This window comes from Carettochelys insculpta, chromosome 7 (assembly GCF_033958435.1).
Source record: "Carettochelys insculpta isolate YL-2023 chromosome 7, ASM3395843v1, whole genome shotgun sequence".
Taxonomy (NCBI): domain Eukaryota; kingdom Metazoa; phylum Chordata; order Testudines; family Carettochelyidae; genus Carettochelys; species Carettochelys insculpta.
The window spans coordinates 16,649,190-16,670,116 of record NC_134143.1 but is presented as its reverse complement, the minus strand read 5'-3'; the positions used below and the strand labels follow the sequence as shown (position 1 = coordinate 16,670,116).

Sequence of the window (20,927 nt, the reverse complement as noted above, 5' to 3'; positions counted from 1 at the left end):
ATGAAAACCATGCAGTTGCATGTGACCAGGATTCAGTTTGCTTTCAGCACACAACAGTATTAATGGGATCTCCCTGCTGTGCAAAGGCTGTACTAGAGCCATTATTTTCAGTGATCATTTAATCTGTACATAGTAGTGCCACAATTCCCTTATATTATAGGCAGAGATTTATAGGGACTTACCTTAGAGCATCCTAAATCACAGCACAGGAACAATTAGCAAATGTAATGAAACCTAGCCAGACTCTCAGTTGGGGGTGCTGCTCCCTTCTGAAGTCCAAAACAAGTAAAGATCTGCCTTGGTTACTTAATGTGTTTCCCCTCATAAACTTCTAAAATAAAAAGGCTCTACTGGTGATTTCAAAATAGTTTCTCTATTAGGGAGGGTCCGGTTACACTTTCATGGTTAAGGTGGAGTTGAGTTCTCCACTGTTTTCTACCTCTTTAATTTCACATGGATACAATTTACCCTTCCCCAAAACACAAGATTTAACACAGCTGTTACATCAGTTTAACTTAAAGCTTAGTTTTAAAGTGATGCAAACCGCAGTAGACACATAGGTCAATGTAAAAATGATGTATTGCAGGGTATTTAAATGAAGGTTTTATTTTGATGTAAAGAGACTACGCAGCCTTTTTCCCCCCAGTTTAATGAAAAAGATACCTAGTTTTTATGCATTGCTTTTTATCTATAGATCTCCACGTGCTTTATAAAAGTAGAATGGGGATAGGTCAGTATTATTATGCTCATGTTAGACGGGGGAAACTAAGGCACAGAAATTACTTGCTCCAAGACACCCAGCATGCCAGTGGGAGAGCCAGGAATAAAGCCCCCGTTTCCCCTAGCTAGGTAAATCTTTCCTTTAGTTAAAGCAGTGCAAGTCTTGAACAAGATGAGCTTTTACTTGAACTGAATTTTCTGGGTGTTCATAAATAATTTAAGTATTAAAAATGAACACACAATGGGTCCTTCCAAAAATTTAGCATGCTGGGGTCAGATTCTAAGTAGAATTCTGAGGTGTATTTCCTTTGTTCATACAGAAGCATCTGTTTAAATTATTCATTTTGCTTACCTTTTGAATTAGATAGTATTTATAGTGGGTGTATAAAACCAGCCTAATGCTAAATCAGAACACGGCCTTTGCATTGGCCTGCCACAGAACACGTTTTCTTACTGGGAACCAGTGTGGTCCGAGTGGCTCTGGCCACAAGGAAAAGCACCACTGTAGTCCCTTTCTCCTCCATTTTCTTCTTCAGCAAAGGTGCTGTCAGTTCAGTTCTAATGCCTCTACTGCTCACAAGAGGTGGAAACCAGGCCTCTGTGAAAATGTAACTAATTTCCTTTACATGAAGCAGATTGCCTTTTCCCAACACAGTGACATTAAGAGAATCCTGGAATGTGAAATCCTCACATGAAAATCTACAGCCACCCCATTCAGTGCAATGCCTTTATGTATAAGGCGGGTACGTCTAAACCTGATCCCGACTGATCTTTTTCAAATGAGTCATTTTAATGTGACTGAACCTCCCTTCTCCTCCACCCCATACTTGCATGTTGGCAGGAATCACCCAGGATTGCCCAAGTCCCATCCCAATGCCTGAAATACATCTTTGAACATTTTGTAGCATGCTTAAACACTTGCTTTTGCAGTAAAATAAGGGTAAAAGTACAAAAAAAAAAAAAAGTTAAGTTGGTAACATGGTGTAGCGTGGAATAAAAATGCATATAAAACTTAATGTCTCAAACACGGAGGTTGGAATTACCCCAGTAACAGAAAATAAACTTTTTAAAGCAGGCCTGATATGATCTACGTGCTTCAGAATAAAAATAATCTTGCTTCACTAGACGCCAGTGGAAAGAGATTTTTCATGTTTCTCATTTCCTTCTAATCTCCATTTTTAATTCTGTTGTAGATTCCTCTTTGAATTGATTTTAAGATCAACTGACCTGCTCAGACCTGAGCATGAAGGGTGTTTATGCTAACTTGACTGAGATAACTTGATGGGAGGGTGGGGATATTACACCTTTTGCACCCAAGCAGACAGTTTCCCTGTACAAGTTGTGGAGGAGGAATTCATGGTTCTAGCTATAGTCAAAGCAGATCATGAAGAACTGCCCAAATACTGACAAGGGATGGAATGTTGATGAATTATCTGTTCTTCTGAACATGTGGCTTGGAACTATGGAGAAAGGCTTAGGGGGAAGTACTTCTGTGGGGCTCATGTTCAGGAATGCAAGAGCCCGATATACCAAAGTGACTACTTCCAAAGCCAAATAATGCAACTCTGCCTGCTCCAGGATGTGGCTGTTGTAGGGTTTTAAAGAGAGAGATGCATCTCACAGAACTAGAAGGGAACTTGGGAGGTCATCAAGTCCAGTCCTCTGCCCTCTTGGCAGGACCAAGCACCATCCCTGACAGTTTTTTTTTTTTTTTCTCATTTGCCCCAGACCTGTAAATGGCCTCCTCAAGCACTGAACCCACAACCCTGGGTTTAGCATGCCAGTGCTCAAACCACTGAGATATCCCTCCCCCCCAGTGCTGTGCTGTACTGCCCCTGTGCTGCTGCAGCACTCCAATGCACACACTATTGTCAACAAGAGGACCTCTCCTGCTAGCAGAGGTAATCCACCTTCCCAAGAGGTAGTAGTCAGTTGATGGAAGAATTCCTCTATCAATCTAGTGCAGTCTGCACAGGGACTTATTCTGTCTTAACAGTGCCTCTCAGGGGGTACATTTTTCACAGCCCTGTGCCATCTAGTTATGATGACCTAATTTTCTGGTGTCAGCCAGACCTGAGTATTATTAACCACTAAGTGGATTCAACACCCTTCTTTATATTGAGTAGCACCTTATTGCATAAGCAGTCCATTGAAATCAATGTTGTCCATTCATAAATGAATGCCATTCAATAATTAACATTAAAATAGTTTAATAGTTGCAGGCAGAGCATGAAGTTTGGATGTAACTGCACGGAAATACTGAGACAGTTCTCCAGTAGATGTGAATCCTCCCCTCATATAATTTACATCTCTTATTTATATGCATTTCCAAATAAGAGGTCATTCATATTTTTTCCTTGTCTTCTCGACAGCAAGTTCAGTTTATTCCAAGGCATGGTTTCAGATATTGCCTTTTTACTTGATGTTTGTAGACAGTGCACAGAAAAAAAAACTATTTTCCAAGTCCATTTGCGATCTGAAGACACCTGCAGAAACTCATTTTTCTCTCTCCCCTGCTCCCTTCAAGCTTGACTTCTGCCTCTTTTTCTCTTTCTGTCCCATAATTCGAAAGAGTTTTTTCTTGGCTTCCTTTTGCCGCTTAAATTTCTCTTCCTCCTCCTTCTGCTTCCGTTTGAGGTAATCTTTAAGCTGCTGACGATGTTTTAATTTGGCCTTCTTTATTTTGTAACTATGTACGGTACCCAAAGCAGTAAGTAGGGCTGATATCTGATTGAAACAGAACACAAGAGTTAAATACATACACTCTCTCTAAATCCCGGATGAGGCCCCACTTGTAAATGCCCACAGGCAGACTTAACCCTGGGACCTCTGGAGTTGAGTGCAGGTGCCTCTACAGTTTGAGCTAAAAGCCAGGTGGTTCTCAGTTTAGGCTGTAGAGGACAAATTCTCTGTGAAGTGGTCTAGGTGCCATACCTGGGACAACAAACCACACACAGGTGTGTAGGTTACAGAATGCTGGCTGGAGGCAAGACAGAATCAAAGGAACAAATTTTTGGCAATTGCTGCACATTTCAGTGATTCTGAAACTAAACTAAGAGTCAACCAGCATCCAAGCAACACAATCTTAAGCAGGAAATATTAATTTAACAATAAAACAAAAAATTACCTTCTTTTCATGAGGCTCCCTGATAACAGCTGGTCTCCACTGGTCCTTCGTAGGCTTTGCTTTCTTCTCGTGATTCTTAGGCTTGTTCTTAAATGGTAGCGCCTTCTGGAGTGCTTTCGGAATGTGGAGCTTATTGAAATGCTTCCTCTCCCTCACTATTGGCTGAGAAAACATATTTCATATAGGCATAAGAGAGTCATATTTCTCTTTGTGGTAATTAAGAAGTCTGCCTATATCAATCCCAAAGCTATTTCATGTGGATGTCCCACTGGTTCTCCAATTTTCCATGGGTCACTGTGTAAACTCTCATTGATCCACTATCCAACTCAACACTTCAAACTCCACAACTTGGTTCTTGTTCTGCACACTACCCAAGACCACCTATGCCAACTATTCTGTGACTGAAGAGATGTATTCAAACATGTACACACCACACTTAATTGCACATAGATTTGAGGAACAGTGGAGGCAAAATCTATATGTTTTTACTTGCAGATCACAAAAATGTAAGAGATACCTTATAGAGAGAATCTTTGTTTTGCTTCAGTCTGATGCCCAGTTCATGCCTCAGTTGGCCAGTTGTCTTCATTCCTGTCCAAGTATCTTTCTCACCTGCTGGCTTCAGCAGTGATGTTACTGGGTTATAGAAAGTTGGGATGGACACAGGATACCAAGTCCTCATGAAAACAATATCTGAAAGGAAAGAAAACAATCACTTTGCTTTTGAAGATGTGGTATACTATATCCACGCTACAGAGACAGTACCTGAATAAGGAAGCCAGTTGAATCACAAACCACATACTAAAGGAACTTCTAAGAGCATTCCTCTTACCTGCAGTGACTAGAAAACCAGGCAGAGTGACACCTCAAACCAGGCAGAGTGACACAAGGTCCCACAGAGAAGCATCTAAAGAGTCCTAAGTTGAGTATCATTGTACGAGATACTCCTTCCCAATTGAAACATTTATAATCGTCTATAGTAAAGAAGTTCACCTACAGTCTGTGCATAACAACAGCAGCATATAGAAATAATTAGTGTTCCCTCTACATGTTTTATAAAACTGAACTAGATGCTCCTAATTTTTTTCCACTAGTACAGATTCAGTATGCTGTACCTACAATCATATGAGAAAACAGCACAGGGCAGTGACCAAATGCACATTTTAAATGTGACTACAGTCAGCTAGAGAATCCCCAGTAAATCACTAAAAATTAAACATCTGCTTTGTAATCACACATCGCACTAGAGAAAAGCCTCTGATTTAGGACTGTTAACTTTCTGATTCATAATATACATCCCTTTCTAGCAATCACACAACTACATACAGTATATGCTTCCATTCTAAATTCTCCAGAATACAGCCTACAAAACACACACAGAAACAGGTCACCTCACAGGCCTGTTTCATCTGTTTCCTATTACTCAAGAATAGCATCAGGAAGAACAAAACAGAACTGATTTTTGCAACTAATTTTTCAAACATGTGTTACCACATGTGAGAAATAATCAGGAGATTCAGTTCTCTCTGAACTCACATTTAGGTTATTAGAGATTCAAGCATACAAATGATGCTTCCATACTCTAGGACGAGGAGGAAATAATCTCTTATTTTGGAAGTGCCACTCACCACTCATGAGCAGCTTGTCTTCGAATGTTGCCCTGAATGCTCCTTCAGGTTTTCTAAGGGCCTTTTTGATCTGTCCTCGAATACCACTCACAGTGCGAATGGCCGCCCCTTCAAATTTAGCCACTTCCAATGGAGAATTGAACATTCCCTATGCAACACAAAGATTACAGACTGTTTATTAAAGCTGGTATGTTTATGATGAATAAAATACAATCCTACCACTCCTTCCATACAGGACTGTTTAGGGCACTGTTACCCAAAATGGTGTTCCATGGAACCCTGAGGTTAAACGAAGTAAAATGAAGGGTTCTGCACAAAAATTCCATTACAATAACATTTTATGATTTTTTAAAAATATTTGAGCATTTATGAATTTTCTTAAAATCAATTTCCATTTGTTTGCGCCAAGGTAAGTGACCTTGAATAAAACCAGCTTAGCCAGAGGGTGGGGATGATGATGTCACTACTCAGAGCTGCATGCTCAGTCAGTGGCACGATCACCCATTATATACTACCCTCACTTCAGACGGCCAATTAATACAAAAATTTAAAGTTTTTTTAATTACATTTTGGGGCAGTTTACATCAAGAATATTCAGCTTTATCAAGCTCTGAAATTCGTCAGTTGCTATTCGTTGCAGCATGTACTAGTGCGAAACTGGGTTCTTGAGTTACGCAACAAAAACAAAATACAGAAACTGGCTGAATGTAGCACCAGACACACATATTCAACTTTCCAGTATTAAACCAAATATAAAAAGTGTTTGCCAAAGGGGAAAAAAAACACTATACATTGAAAACTACCAATACAATAATGCACATTAGCTTTTGAGCTTTACTTTTTGTACACATTAAATGTGATTTTTGTTTTTAAATATGTACAATTAAACTAAATGTTGACCTCATGACTTTGTTTAGCATTTGTTTATTTTTATCCTTGCTTATTTGTGGTCTACTTTTTCAGCTCCGTATATCGGACTTATTAGGGATTCTGCAAAATTCTTTCGCATTTAAAAGGGTTCGGTGGCCAAATAAAATTGGGAAACGGTGGTCTAGGTCACACAAACACAATCACATGCAGTTGATCATAAACAGAACTGGGGTCATAAATTATTGTTCTTAAATTTATACCAACACTGATCACATTAAGAATCTATGACAGTGATTAGAATAGAGAAAACTAATTGTCTTCACCTAATATACACCATATAAATAGAGATAAAATGTCTTAAATTCTAGTTTTTACCTTTGCATTTATCGATATCAACAATGAATGTATTAAAAAGCATCTGCCCATTTCTGTTTCAAAGACTTAGTTGTCGTAATATAAAATTTAGAAGTCAGATAAGGAGGTGGGAGGGAATACCTAATAATGCAGCAGTTGAGGCCATTTGTTTCTGCATTTATAAAAATACAAGAAGTTGCTAGAACTACTCGTGATCTTAAAGTTTTCTGAGTGCTTGAATGCACTGTTGAATTAGCTGCAGAGCACTCAACAACTTTCAGGCTCAAACCCCAAGTCTGCTATCTGAAGCTCTTTCCCTGACTTAGGCCAGCCTGATGGCTTCACCAAAGCTATTTAGCTTCTTGAAAACTCAGTCTACCATCACCTCCTCCCCCAGCCAGCTCCACAACCATACAGAAGTTTCAGCTTCCATCCTGACGTTCATAAGTTCTACAGAACCAAACCCGGCTGAAGAGGAACAGGCAGCTGAGTTAACATTTTGCTGAAGTGGCAGGCATGGCCAGCTGATTACCCACAACCCACTTTTATGAAACTTTTGGGAGGACAGTACTGTATTTCGCACAACAGGGAGTTTAGAAGTGAGTTTTAGCCAATGAAGCTTGTCATAATCATTTATATTTCCTGCAAGGTAATTTTATGAAACATATTGAACATACTTCAAAAAACAAAATTATAAAGACCTTATTCAGTATTCCTAACTCAAAATCCTCATTACATTAAGAAGACTTCTGCCTGTAAAAGACTTATGAACAGAGCCCCAAATTGTATTTCCTTTCAAACTCCATTCTAGCAGTATTATAGAGTAATACATACCTTAATAAATGATGTGTTTTTGTAAATTTTAAATGGGAAACCAGTAAGCTTTAGTTTCTTCACAACTGTTACAGATTTATCTAAATCAAGCACAACTCCCGTGGCAGCTATCCGGAAATCAGGCTGAAATATACAACCACACAGATCATTGATAGATCATAAAATGTGTATGACAATAATTCCATTGCCAACAAGTGCAAATCTCGTTTGACAGGTCCTATTTCATTACATGTCATAGGTAGAGTTTACAGACTTTACAACTTCAGCACTACCACTACAGCATGGCAAACTAAAGTCAACTTCATGAAAACTGGTTGAGTTACTGCTAGTGTCACACCCCTAGCCTCCATTAATGAGCTATTCAGGGTGGCTATTCAAATTAAGTTATTTAGATTTTTACACCTTTTCTACTCTAACTCTATGCTCTGTTCTTCCATGCAAAAGAATATTATAGACACATGCAGAAGGGATCCACACAAAGGGATTTTCTGTGTACTGAAATAACAATCAGACCACAGTTGAGATGCTATGAAGATATAATTTAAATATATCAAAGCCAAACAGGAAGGCCATATAAAGATGACACACATGCACTTCTGTCAGGGTTAACAAAAACAACTACTCAGGAGAATTAATCTCTGAATTCCTTAACATGTGGTGTATGCACATACAGGTGTGTGTACAATGAAGCCATGCCTATGCTTGGAGATAGGTTCGTGGCTCCTACGCTTGCAAAATGGAACTAGCATCCTAAAAATAGCAACACAGGCTAGCTGTGCCTAGAACGGACTCCTGCACCCTATGGGGACATATCTGCCCATTAGCCTGTGCTACCACTCACTGTGGTGATGCCACTAATTTTTAGCGTGCCAGCTCAGCTAGAGCTAGCACATGTAGGTCTGTGTGCTGGGAATTACAACCCCAGCTCTAAGTCAAGGGGCTCCAAATTTTCACCTGAGTAACCCATTTTGCACCTTACTCTTTCCTCTGACCCCAGACAGCAACACAGCACTAAGAAATCCAAATAACTGACTCATTAATCATCTTACTTAATGCTCTCATATGACACACAGGCTTGCATGTTGCAATGTGGCATGGTGCAAATTGCACCTCTAATCTCCAATGCGACATCAGCTGAGAGTTGGTACCAACAGATGGGCACACGTATGCTGTACCTAACGTTACACAAATATGTGCTTGTAAATGGCACCATCAGTTTCACACTGGATGCTGAGTGTGCAGGGCATTCATTCTTGACAGTGAACAAGAACTCCAGGAAAGATGGACAGTGATCCTTGTGAGGAACAATGACAAGAAATTTCAATGAGCTGCTTAATTTCAGCTGCTGGCAAGTCCGCAGCAGGCATGTGCTGAAAGGGGTTTCACACACAGTGATACTTTGCCACATCTGAATCATGGAAAAAGGATGAAAACTGTTCCTTGCGCTCATTGAAGCACTCAGTTATTTCCTATGTAGGAGCAGAAAAATTTCATTGTCAGACAGGAACTTATAAAGATACTGAAAGAAGAATTCATAGTTTGTCTTCAATATATTCTTCCAGAAATAATAATTTTCTTCATGAACCCTGTGATTCAATCAGTCTCTCAGCTGATGGCTGCGAGTGTTCGTTTCCTGCAGGTCAGTTTCCAATTCATTTAACACCCCAAACCTGTCGGTAACATAATTTTCATCTCCCTTTGGTCACAAAAAAAAAAAAAAAAAAAAAGAAAAAAAAAAATCAAAGAGCTCACTCTTTCACACAGGCATACAGCTCCTCTCTCCTTTGAAAAGATCATGTCTGTTCCATTCCCTCTTCAGAGCCAATAAGCATCAGTGTGGAACAACAGCACATCATGATCAGACCTTATTTAGTCATACAGTTTTACAAAGGGATGCAAGCAAAGAGGCTGCCTTGATGTAGTATGCAAGAGGCGAGACCTGCTGCAAAACTTCACCTAGCTTTGGACTCAGTTTTGGATGCCGGTTGTTATCTGTGAATTATGTAATGAATTCATGCAGCAGACTGAGCATCTTTCTATACCATGACAAGTCATAGCTGGAGCTCTATCTGTGGAAAAGTACACCATGGGATCACTCAGTATATTTTTGTCTTGTATGTAGCACATCAAATGTTCCATCTCAAATTCAGGGAAAAGAGAGACAGAATAGACTGTATTCAATTACTGCATCCTTCCATGTGTATTTCTCAATAGCCAAGACATTTTCATCATGACTCTGTGCTCAAATCAACTTGAAAAACAGAAGCATCCATATTGTCCCTAGGCTCCAGCAGGCTGTTTTCCCGATCTGCTGGTAGCATTTCAACAAAACACTGACGTGAAGGGCAGGGGAGTGGTATGGCTCTGCCTTGTTTTTTTTTCTGTGCATTATATTCACCATATCGGTGGCAGCTCAGAAGATCAGACTCTTTCCATCTGTGTGAGGGTTCATGGTCTGCAAGATGTAGTAACTCACTTTATATGCCTTTTGAGCTTGGACAGAGATGGATATGTCACTCTTGAATTTCAAGCGCTGACATGAAAGCTCTTCTTTCTGGAGCTTGACAAATGACCTTGGTTTTCCTATGTGGTCCTTGTGAAGGGTTTCCAAGTGTCATTTAAGTTTATTAGACTTCATGCTTTCACAAGATAAGACTGCGTGACACAGCAGGCATTTTGGCCTTTCTTTGTTCTTGACCAAAACACTGGCGAAACCAAAATTCCAGACAGCCTCATTTCTGAGCATGTTTCTTGGACTCTTGTCTTTTGTTCATAATCACATCTCTAGACTCACTACTGGAGTCTGAAGTAGATACTATGCCTAAAAATGTTAAGCACATGAGGCCAGAACTCAAGAAAGCTACATCTGGTGTCACTACAGCAGCAGAGACTTATACTGAGTCTTTATCCTTGAGTGCCAATTGGACAGAGAAGATTAAAAGATAAGCTCCCGAAGTAGTAACCACATAAGCCACTGCCCATCTCAGAAAAGGCCATCACAGGATCCTGCCAACTTGAGCAGAGAGAATTTAACATGGATATACACAGATTGCATAGAGCTGGCAGGGACCTTGAGAGGTCATGGAGTTCAGTCCCCTACACTCACAGCAGGACCTATTACCATCCCTCTTGGATTTTTTTTTTTTTTTAAATCTAATCTGTCCCAGATCCTTGAAAGGCCCCTTCAAAAGATTGAACTCGCACCCCTGGGTTTACAAGGCCAATGATTCTCTGACCACCGAGATATCCCTCCCTCACCCCCACATGTTCTGATATTATTGTCCACAAATAAGAATCTTTCGAACTTCAGCCAGACGCTTACACAGCTGGATAGTGCAAATGCTGGATACACCCTCATTGTAAACACAACAAAAAGCATACTGCAATATAGTATACACCACAGCACTGGTCAAAAATGTAGCAGGAACACCTGTAATATGTTGGACAAACATTGTTTCAGATCAATCACGCTGCAGGAAAGAAGTCCTCACATCAGGTATGTCACTGCCCTTCAATTAATCTGGTCTTACTAAAACATCAATACTTGGAACATCAGCACAGCAGGAGTGGGAATATGTCCCTTCATCCAAACCTTTACTAAGTAAAATATCCATCTAGCTCTTTATCCCATGCTTATGACAGAATCGAGTGCCTTAATGATTTTTAAAGATCCTCTCAGATCCTCTCCTCTTTGTTCACACACAAGTAAGCTTTCTGAATAAAATTCACTGTTTGATACAAACAACATTTTGTGGTGATAAACCTACCATTGTGCCACTGACTGACTGTATTGCCAAAAATCCTGTCCCTTGGGGCGTGATGGGGCCTAGAAGCAAAATTGAATAAAACAGATTGACATGTTTGGCTAAACAACAACTGGCTATTGTATAAAGGTAGTATCAGAATGCTATAATAATATTAGGGTGTTTAGAATTATGTATTCAAATTAAACAAAGACAGGTTAAACTAGCCCTTATTTATATAAGTAGTACCACTTTGAAGTGAATGGAATTATTTGTGTGAGTGAAGTAACTCTCACGAACAACCATTACCATTGTCTCTTTCCAGATATATTGTCACCAGTTCCTTCCTGATATACCTTCCCAGCAGACTGATCAAAATCTGACTGGAACTCTGCATGAAGGAGCTAAATAGTGCCAGCCCAATCCCCTTCTCTCTCAACTATACTGCATATTTGCTAATTGTTAGTGCTACTTTACATCCTATGGAGAATAACATTTTGTTTTAAAAGATTCTTTCACCAAACTTATCAGCTGATATTTGTGTAGGAAAGCCCTTACGCCGACTATAAGATTAGAGTTTTGCCGTTTACCACATGGCTGCAGATTATACATCCAACCCATCCCTACCCCAAAATGCTGCTCCACAATGCAGATGTTGTGGTGAATATTTAAGCAGCCTATGGCGCCCATTGTGATCTTCAATGTAGTACACAGGAATAGTCTGAAATCGCCTCCATCCCAAGGAGAAGATGATAGGGTCCCGTGTTTTAAGTATCTTCTTATACCAGCGATGCTTCTTCAATCGTAACTAGTTAAAAGAAAATATTAACAATCTTAAGAGCATAGCGTTATTCCTAATATCATTGATTCCTGAAGGAACTGCCATCCATTCCAAATGTTTAAGCACTAAAAACCTCTATTTTTTAAAACATGTCTATTACTGATGGTCAGGTTGGCTTAAAACAAAATAGCTGACATTTTGCCTCTAACATCTTTAAAAAAACTGAGTGGGTGTAATAGAATACCCTAATGCACACACAGATTAAAAAACACAGATATCTATGCTTTTTGCCAAACCTTTTATAGTAAGGTACCTTATTTAGGGCTCATCTACTCTCACTTTTGTCACTACACCTTTCGTCAGTTAGGGGTATGAAAAAACACCAACATTAAGTTTTACCAACAAAACCACCAGTGTGGAAAGCACTACATCCATGGGAGATGCTCTCCCCTATATATAGCTATTGACACTTGTAAGAGGTCATAAAACATAAAACAGCTACACAGAAGACCTTACAGAGCAGCTGCAGCAGTACAGCTGTACCACTGTGAGGTCTTATGTGCAAATAAAGTCTTATAGGCCCAAGTGATCCGCAAAGGTGTTTGCATGAGATTGTTTAGCAGCTAGGACAATGGGAGGTGGGGATGCCTCTTTGCACTAATGTAATAAATATACCAAAGTAGTAGTAATAATTTAAAAAATTATTCTGGTCATCAAGCCAATATTACAAACAGCATAGCAGCACTGGACTTTTAAATTAACCAGGTCAAAAGGCCATCTCTTTTTTCAGCATAAGGGCCTTCAAATGAAAGCTCTTTCAATTTTTTTTAGCTATGAATTATATGTACCAAATAGGAAACAAAAATAAACTATCAGGCATACTGAAACACAGCCATACCACTACACAAAGCACACACAGCTTTGGCCACATACCTGTACATATCCCACATTTCCTTCACTGTTGCCTAAGCCACCCAGGATGACTGGATAGTGAGGGTCAAAATTAAGCACAAATTCACATGGGATATTCTCAACCTCTATTCGAACATACATCCCAGGGCGGAAGCCCTCGTACTGAACTCTGGATTCATCATCCTGGTCTTCAAATTCAGCCCGATTAAGCTATGTGAGAAAGATGGGGGAAGTTTTAATGGGTACAAAAGGAACATGAAAAAAGAAACACGTATGAACAAGGCTTGTGCAGAAGATTTCAATTTTACTTGAAAAGCAAATTAACACTAATTTACATGGTATCTGTCTGAATAGCCCTAAACGTGTAGTAACTTACTTTGGATGTCTGACACCAAAAATCCTTTCCTTTGAAGCTCCCTTTAAGAAACAACAGATCAAGCATCACAGTCTAAATCACATGTGGGCATTCTGCTCTACCTTGAATACAGTGACCAGAAGTAACAAATGACTTTTTCGACAGATTGTTACAATACTGAATTTAGGGCAAGATTTCAAAAAGTGCCTAAGTAATCTGGGCATCAAAATCACTTTTGAAAATTGGATGTATGCTCCCTAAATCATCTGAGCCCTTGTGAATTTTGTTTTTTTACTTAAAAGCTGCCTCTCTATCTGTGAGATGCTAGGCAGGCCTAAGATTCTGTGTAATTAATAGAAAGTTCTTTTAACTAAACAGGAGGGTTTTGTACTTCCAGGAACATCCTTCTATGCTTTGCTGTGCTACTACTGACTGTTCGAGATGCTGTCTGTACAGATGTTGGAGTGTAATACAATGGATAAATCCTGTGGTTCAACTACACTTCTGAAATCTTTGGTTTTTGCCAATATAGTTGCTCTTTTTCTCCAGCCTCTGATGGTAATACGCTGCTTGAGCCTCATTATGATGTATGTTTCCCTAACAGGTCTTCGGGTGAAGGGGCTGTAAACTGTCTTATTCTATTACTGGAAGAGGCTTATCTTGTAAGTGTTCTTATGCAAGCACATCAGAACACTAAGTCTTGTTGTTTGGTCACTTATGTCAGAAGTTAATGCAGACTGGTAAACTGGGTTAATAGCTAATCTGAGCAAGATTTTGTTGAATAGAAGATGCTGTATGATCAGGGAGTTTTTTATAACTTTACACTAAGACAAATCATAAGGTTCTTCAGAAAGATGACTGCAATACAAAAAAGAACATTCAGAGTTTCATTTTACAGCTCTGTATTTTGCAGCAGTGTTAGTAGCTCAAACTGTGTCTTGAATATATTTGAAAAGTCCCATCGCACATCTGGAACAGAGGTTCTCAAACTCTGAGTGTGGAATTCCTTCTCATGCACCTTTTGCCTTGTGGACACCTGTTTACTCACTTGTGATTCCTTCATATCCTTATGGCAATCACAGCAATTACTTACAAGAAAAACATTTGCAAACTATTTTTGTATTTTTAGCTGTAGTCAGTGCAATGAAGATGTTTTCGCTCTCTAAAGGTAAGTACCAGGCTATGCTTCCTTTTAATTTCATCCTCCCATCCCATATTTCTTTCCATTTTAACAACCCACCAGGTGGCCAGTTAGTTCTCTACACACCACAATTAAATGCTCCACAGACCACAGCTTAGGAACCAATAAACAGCTAACATTTACAGGGTAGTTTTGGACTAGTGCCATGTTTTAGTAGTGATAAGTAAATTAAAAATAAAGCTTCAAAAAATGTATTTTTTTTATTTAAAGATAATGGAATCACAGTATTTACGCATTAAAAAAATCCTTCTGAAAGCACAAAGGTTTGCACGTAAATGTTGAAGAGCTATTGGCAGTTGTTGAATTTAAGAGTTTCCCAGATAGAGTGTATGGTACAGGTTGAACCTCTCTCGTCTGGCACCCTCAGGACCTCACCAGTGCCAAATAAGAGAATTTGCCAGAGGATGGGAGGTCACTATTGTCTAGCACATTACCAACACTTCCACTCGTTACTGGGTTCTTAGACGACATTTAGACGTAAATTAGAGCTAAACATCACCACAAAACGCTGAAAGCCAGGACTGGTGGCTGTAAACAAACTTCACGGTACCAGAGGAAAATTGGCCACACCCATGACTAGTGGCCATCTGGCTAACTAAAATTATGCCAGATTACAAATGTTGCCAGAGAAGCGAGTTCTGTATTAGAGACGTTCAACCTGTACTTAAGAAGCTCTACAGCGACGGCTTCCAATGCACACGCCACGTGGTGAACTGGTCACCGTGGTGTGGCAAATTGTAGCTCCTGAGAGCAGCACCTGTGAAGCGTCCTCCACCCACTCCGTGCATGCGCCCCACCACTTGGTGGTACAAGCGTGTGACTGCAGCTCCAGTCTGGAGCTGCGTGGCTCCTGCAGCCCCAGTGGGGCTCGCCCAGCCCCACCAAGTCACTGGCAGTTTGGGCAGGGTGGAGTGTTGTGCCTGGCTCTGGGGGAGGAGGAGGGCATTGTTAGAGTGTGGGGGGAGTTACTATGGCAAACAGGGAAGGACGACAATCACAAGTGCGGCAATCCTTCGATTGCTATTGTACACCGCTGCTTACAGTCAGACAAATTGCAAAGCTGACAGCAAGTACCTGAGCTTGTTTCTGCATTTCCCCTTTGAGATCATCAAAATACGTGGCATCTCCATCATATTCAGCATCGAACATCTCCTTCAATTTGCGTTTTTTGTCCTTGCGCTTTTTCTCCTCCTCCTCTTCTACAGCTTTCAGTTCTTTTCCCTCTTTATCCTCTTCTTCCCCTTCACTTCCAGCCTATTTAAGAAAGAAGCATTTTGCAAAAAGCTTTTGAAAAGCTGGCAGGCAATATTCCTATTCTGGCCAACGTTTGGTATAACATCTACAGAACACAACCAAGGAACAATACAGAGCATGTTCTATACTACAGACACCAAAGTTGCAGCTGAAAGGCTGTAATGTCATAGGGTAGATATTTCCTACATTGACAGAAGAAGGTTTTCAGCTTCCCTAAACGCAGCTGTAAAAATCAACAGAAGAGTTCTTGCATTGACCCCCTCGGCATCTCCACAGTACCTAAGACAAACACTTGTGCACTCCAGGTAGGTCAATCTAAATACTGAGTATAGGCCAGAGCACACGTAATAATACCAATGGTCATAGGCATAGCTTCTCATGCTAGAAAACAATGAGCAGTTTAATAATTTACCACATGAAGAAGCAAGTCTTCCACAAGAAGTGGAAGTGTGTTTCCATGGTCTCTCAATCCTTTTGTCTTCATCATAAAGCTTTTCAAACCAATATTAAAATAACTGCTATTCTGATGGCTGTGGATTGTATTTTAATGTATGCCAAGAATGCTTACAGCTTGGAATTGGCAGAATTTATCATGCTCAAGTTCAAATAAATATCAATTGAAAAAAAGAAAAGATGGGTGAGGAGTGTTCCAGTTGCAAGTCAGGAATGAGGACCAAAATGATGGAAAGTTCAGTGGCAGGGATTGACATGAATAATGTCTAGTTCAACATGTTACTATTGGCCATAATTTCACACATACACACAAAAAAAATCAAAAATTAACAACATGTTCTACATGGTCAACAGCCCTAAATAAATTTGTTCCCTATTACTACCTTTCAGTTCAAGTTCCCATTGTCAACACAACCCATATGGTCTTCCAGAACACTGACTGTTCCCATACTCAAACCTCTTAGCTTTGAATTTTGTTTTCAGAGATCTAAGGGTGGTAGGTGCATTTGATGTTCTGGAAGGGCAAGAGACACTGCCAATAAATCTTAATTCTCTACCAAGTTTTGGGACTCTGAATTTTCCTTGTTTTTTGGGTAAGCGGTTACAGTGAGAGAATGATGACTGCATTGCTGAGGAGGGTGCAAAAAAAAATACCAAGGACCTTACTGACACTCAGCTACCAGCTGTGCCTGTTTCCTGTCCCTTCCGGTAGGGCTGGAGAAGCCAGGGGAAAAAGAAAGATGGGCTATGAGCAACAGAAGACAGTAAAATGGAGTGGAGGGAAGCCCCAGACTCCACTTCAGAGGGAAGGAGCTCTCCACGACCCTCTGCAGCATAGGAAGGCACCAGAGGTGTGAAGTAGTTCATTTACCTGAGCGAGATGCTCACAAATCAATAAGAATGCCCCATGGAGCTGATCAGAGCCTGATACAACAGCTTTGAGGGCTCCTATGAAAGACTGACTGATTTAATCTAGAAGTACGTTCTCTTCTCCCCTTTCTGAAACTCTCTCTCAACCCCTGTTACGGAATACCGACTCTCCAGACAATTTTGGCTTGGAGGTAAGCTTTAGAAAATGCTCTTTATTACAGTCAGCTCTTTCTCTGAAATCAGTCCTGAGCAGATTATATCAGTTTGGGGAGAATCAGAGCCATAATATGAGGCCCAAATGTGTACTCCAAAAAATAATTTTTTATATATGTATTTTATATATATATTAAAAACTAATCATTCCATGTTATGCATTTTTAAGGGAGCTGTACCTCAAACTCCTTGTTCAAGTAACTTCAAATGAGACTCATTACTGTTAAGCCACAGTAATTTGCAAATAAGTGTGTATTAGAGGATTTACAAACATCAGATTATAAACAAACTAGTTTCATCCTTACCCATCGTGGAACTACTGTCCCACTATAATAGTGAGGTACATTTCTGGTACCTGTGTATTGTGTTGCTTAACAAGCATAAAACAACTCAGGAAGGTTTAAACAGAAGTAACAGGATGAAATTAATCAAAGGACAAATTAACCTCCATACATATAAATTAACCTATATTTTTTATATATATATATATATATATATATATATATATATATATATATATATATATATATATATATATTTAAGTAACATCTAAGAGACAGTGAAATAGTAAAAGGCACATTGCTTGAAGTCATCAGAGAATGTACTGTAAGCAACTCGTCAGGGTTAGACAGGGCCTAATAATTCTTCCCCATATCTAATTTCTATGATTTTATGAAAGATCAAACACTGGTGAAATTTATGACTAAGCAGAGCACTGGCAAAAAGACTCATCACTACTTGGTGCTAAATTTGCTCTCAAAAAAGAGCTGACAATTTAAAAAGGCTGAAGATCACCAATACAAAAGTGTACCCTATTTTAATACACCTCACAAAATGAGAAAAGCCCTAATGAAAACAACATTAAAAGCAACATATCACACCACTAATATAAAACAAGCATTTACCATCATGATTACAGAGACTAAGTTTAGAACCATGGCGTTTCCCCTAAAACTTACATTTCACAATACTGACCTGAAAACATACAGGCCTTGTTTACACTATAAAACTAAGTCAGCTCACTATATCATTCATGAGTGTGAAAAATCCAGACCTCTGACTGGAATACTTAAGCCAACCTTAGCCCCCAGCACAGACAACACCAGGTGGACAGAAGAATTGTTCCACCAACAAAGCTATCGCCTTGTGGGAAGGTAGGCTACTTATTGTGAAGGGAGAATCCTTCTTGCCAGCATAGGTAGAGCCCACACTGAAGCACTGCAGTGGCACAGCTGTGTTTCACGTGTAAGACAAACCCACAGACCAAAACATGTTGCACAGCAGCATATAACACTTCAGCTCAAATTCACTTTGACTTATGAGTGATGAACCCTAGCCTTCTATTTGTGTTCTTCTATTTTATGAAGCTACTTAGGAAAGATTACATGAAAATACAAGATATTAGTATCATGATCACATTTGACTTCCATCACTCATCAGCCACAAACCTGATTTTCAGACCCAGCAAGCTGATTAAGCCTGCCCTCTAGTGTTAACTACCATAAACTGATTTCTGCTCTTCCCTCAATTATACCCACCAGGTAAGGAAAAATATAGTTTATCTGGTGCCTTGAAATTAAAAGCACACCTGTGCTTAATGAAAATAAAAGGAGAACCTATTTTAAGATGAGTCCCTCAGACAATAAAATGTTCTCTTCTTTACAGCAGATTCTACAGAGTTACGACCGACCTTCCAGTTGGAATCCAAAGCTGAAGGGATGTTCTACACAACCTGCCACGTAGAAACACACACTAAACGTAAATGGCTGATGAACCATCATGCTAGAAACCATACCTCATCTCCTTCCACTGATGGTTTTCCTCTGTGTACAACCCCCGTCTCCAGGTCTTCAAAGTCACCGTACAGTTCGTCTGTAAACACAGCAGCCAAGAAATCCAGTAGTTTGCAACATGTTTGCACAGTTCTGCAGCACTTCTGAGTCTTTTGGCTATTTTGTGCATATTTATTTCTAATGATTTACATTTTGACTGCTGCATAGATGCATCACATTTCCTTCCTGCCACTTTTCCAAGCTGTGTGGAAAGGGAGTGACAGCCCAGCTTTTTTGGTGGCTCTTCATTTTTCCTTTCACTAATAAACCATTGGTTACCTCCTTCACATCTCCACCTCCTCAAAAGTTCAAGTGAAATTCTGGCTAACGCTCACAGATCTTGCCACCCCGCATCTCTCAGACCAAGAGCCAAACAATTAGAGTGCAACAATTCTTAATTTTGATAGCACCCTATCATTATTGCTGCTTCAGCAATGCCCACTAATGGCATGCCCACACAGCAAAGTTATTTTTAAATAGCCACTTATTTTGAAATACCTATGCAAGCATCTACACAATGCAACCATTATTTCAAAATTGCTAAACCTCATTGTACAAGGAATATAGCCTATTTCAAAATAGGGGTTGTGTAGACAGGGAATAGAGCCTATGTCAAAATAAGCTATAGTGCATTCAATGGCTCCGTTTCGAAACAGGCTCTATTGCATGTCTTCAAACACAGTATTTTAACATAGCTGAGTGCTATTTCAAAACAAATTTTGTGCGTAGCTGTGCTATTTCAGAATAAGCTATTCCAGAGCATCTCTTCATGAATAGCTTATTCGGGAATAATGCTGCTGTGTAGACATAGCTGAAGTTAATAGAGCAATCTTAGCCTCTAGTGTCCATCAGTAATTTCAATGTTTTAAAAACTGGCAGTTTTCTTTACAGAGCCTATCGATATTCTAATAGTTTGTTTTAGGGATACTCTAAACGTAGGGTGAAATTTAACACAGTTATCTCCATTAGTCCTCCAACACATCTAAAATCTCAACTTTTCAGCAAAGCATAGCAATGTTAGTGTATTCCAACCAACCTTGAGTGGGGATTCTATTTTCTATTCCAAATATAGACACACACTATATTCAAAGTTTGTAAAACATTCCCTCTCACTCTATTCCTCATCTTGTTGTGCAGAAATGGATGCCAGATGTATTGATAAGATGGGTTAATTCTTGCACAGTGCTTCAAATATGTAAAAGAGGTAAAGGACTTTGGCAAGGGTGTCACTAACAGATTATTTTTAAAGATGTAACAGATTTTTAGGTTAAGTCACAATATTTACTAAAAGTTTTTTCTCTATTAGTCATTTTCTAAGCATATCAGACCTACCATCTTCCTCCAGCAGTTTTGCTGCATCTTTATCTGCTTCCCACTTTCCTGTTACAAAGCAGTCTTGAATGCTGTTCATAACCTGTAAAATAAAAGGCCTGCTTTATACACTTACCACCACTACAAAGTACTTCAACAGTTGACGCTCTTTGTCTATAATAACAAAAAAGCAGTAAAGTAGCACTTTAATGACTAAACGAAATAACTAACTTTGTCTATAATGTATATCCAGACTTAGAGAGAGAGCCTGGTATTAGCCCATTTGCTAGCAGACAGCTAACCACACCAAAACTCAACTATCAAAACTGTCTTCCTTGCTGACAGCCTCCACAGAGATGTGCTGGTGAATGAATTAACCTCTCCCTACACCCAGAAATCATCCTGCAAGAAAAAGGTTAAAGAGTATTAATCTGAGTCAGAAGTTTACAACGATAATGCCTCTGTGATA

General features: G+C 39.5%; 1 protein-coding gene across 7 annotated transcripts in view; it reads right to left on the bottom strand.

The window, feature by feature from the left end:
• Positions 1 to 2,909: 2,909 nt before the first annotated feature.
• BMS1 (BMS1 ribosome biogenesis factor) overlaps positions 2,910 to 20,927 on the bottom strand; it is a 35,643-nt gene continuing 17,625 nt past the window's right edge. For all 7 annotated transcript variants that reach the window (XM_074999422.1, XM_074999420.1, XM_074999418.1 and 4 more), the window contains 11 exons: positions 20,480 to 20,561; positions 19,111 to 19,187; positions 15,600 to 15,779; positions 12,991 to 13,179; positions 11,904 to 12,084; positions 11,301 to 11,359; positions 7,534 to 7,656; positions 5,476 to 5,623; positions 4,365 to 4,540; positions 3,848 to 4,009; positions 2,910 to 3,447 (listed from right to left, as the gene is read on the bottom strand). In XM_074999422.1, coding sequence (XP_074855523.1) covers positions 3,217 to 3,447; positions 3,848 to 4,009; positions 4,365 to 4,540; positions 5,476 to 5,623; positions 7,534 to 7,656; positions 11,301 to 11,359; positions 11,904 to 12,084; positions 12,991 to 13,179; positions 15,600 to 15,779; positions 19,111 to 19,187; positions 20,480 to 20,561 — 1,608 coding nt within the window. In that variant the 3' untranslated portion in view covers positions 2,910 to 3,216. The remainder of the gene's footprint in view (positions 3,448 to 3,847; positions 4,010 to 4,364; positions 4,541 to 5,475; positions 5,624 to 7,533; positions 7,657 to 11,300; positions 11,360 to 11,903; positions 12,085 to 12,990; positions 13,180 to 15,599; positions 15,780 to 19,110; positions 19,188 to 20,479; positions 20,562 to 20,927) is intronic.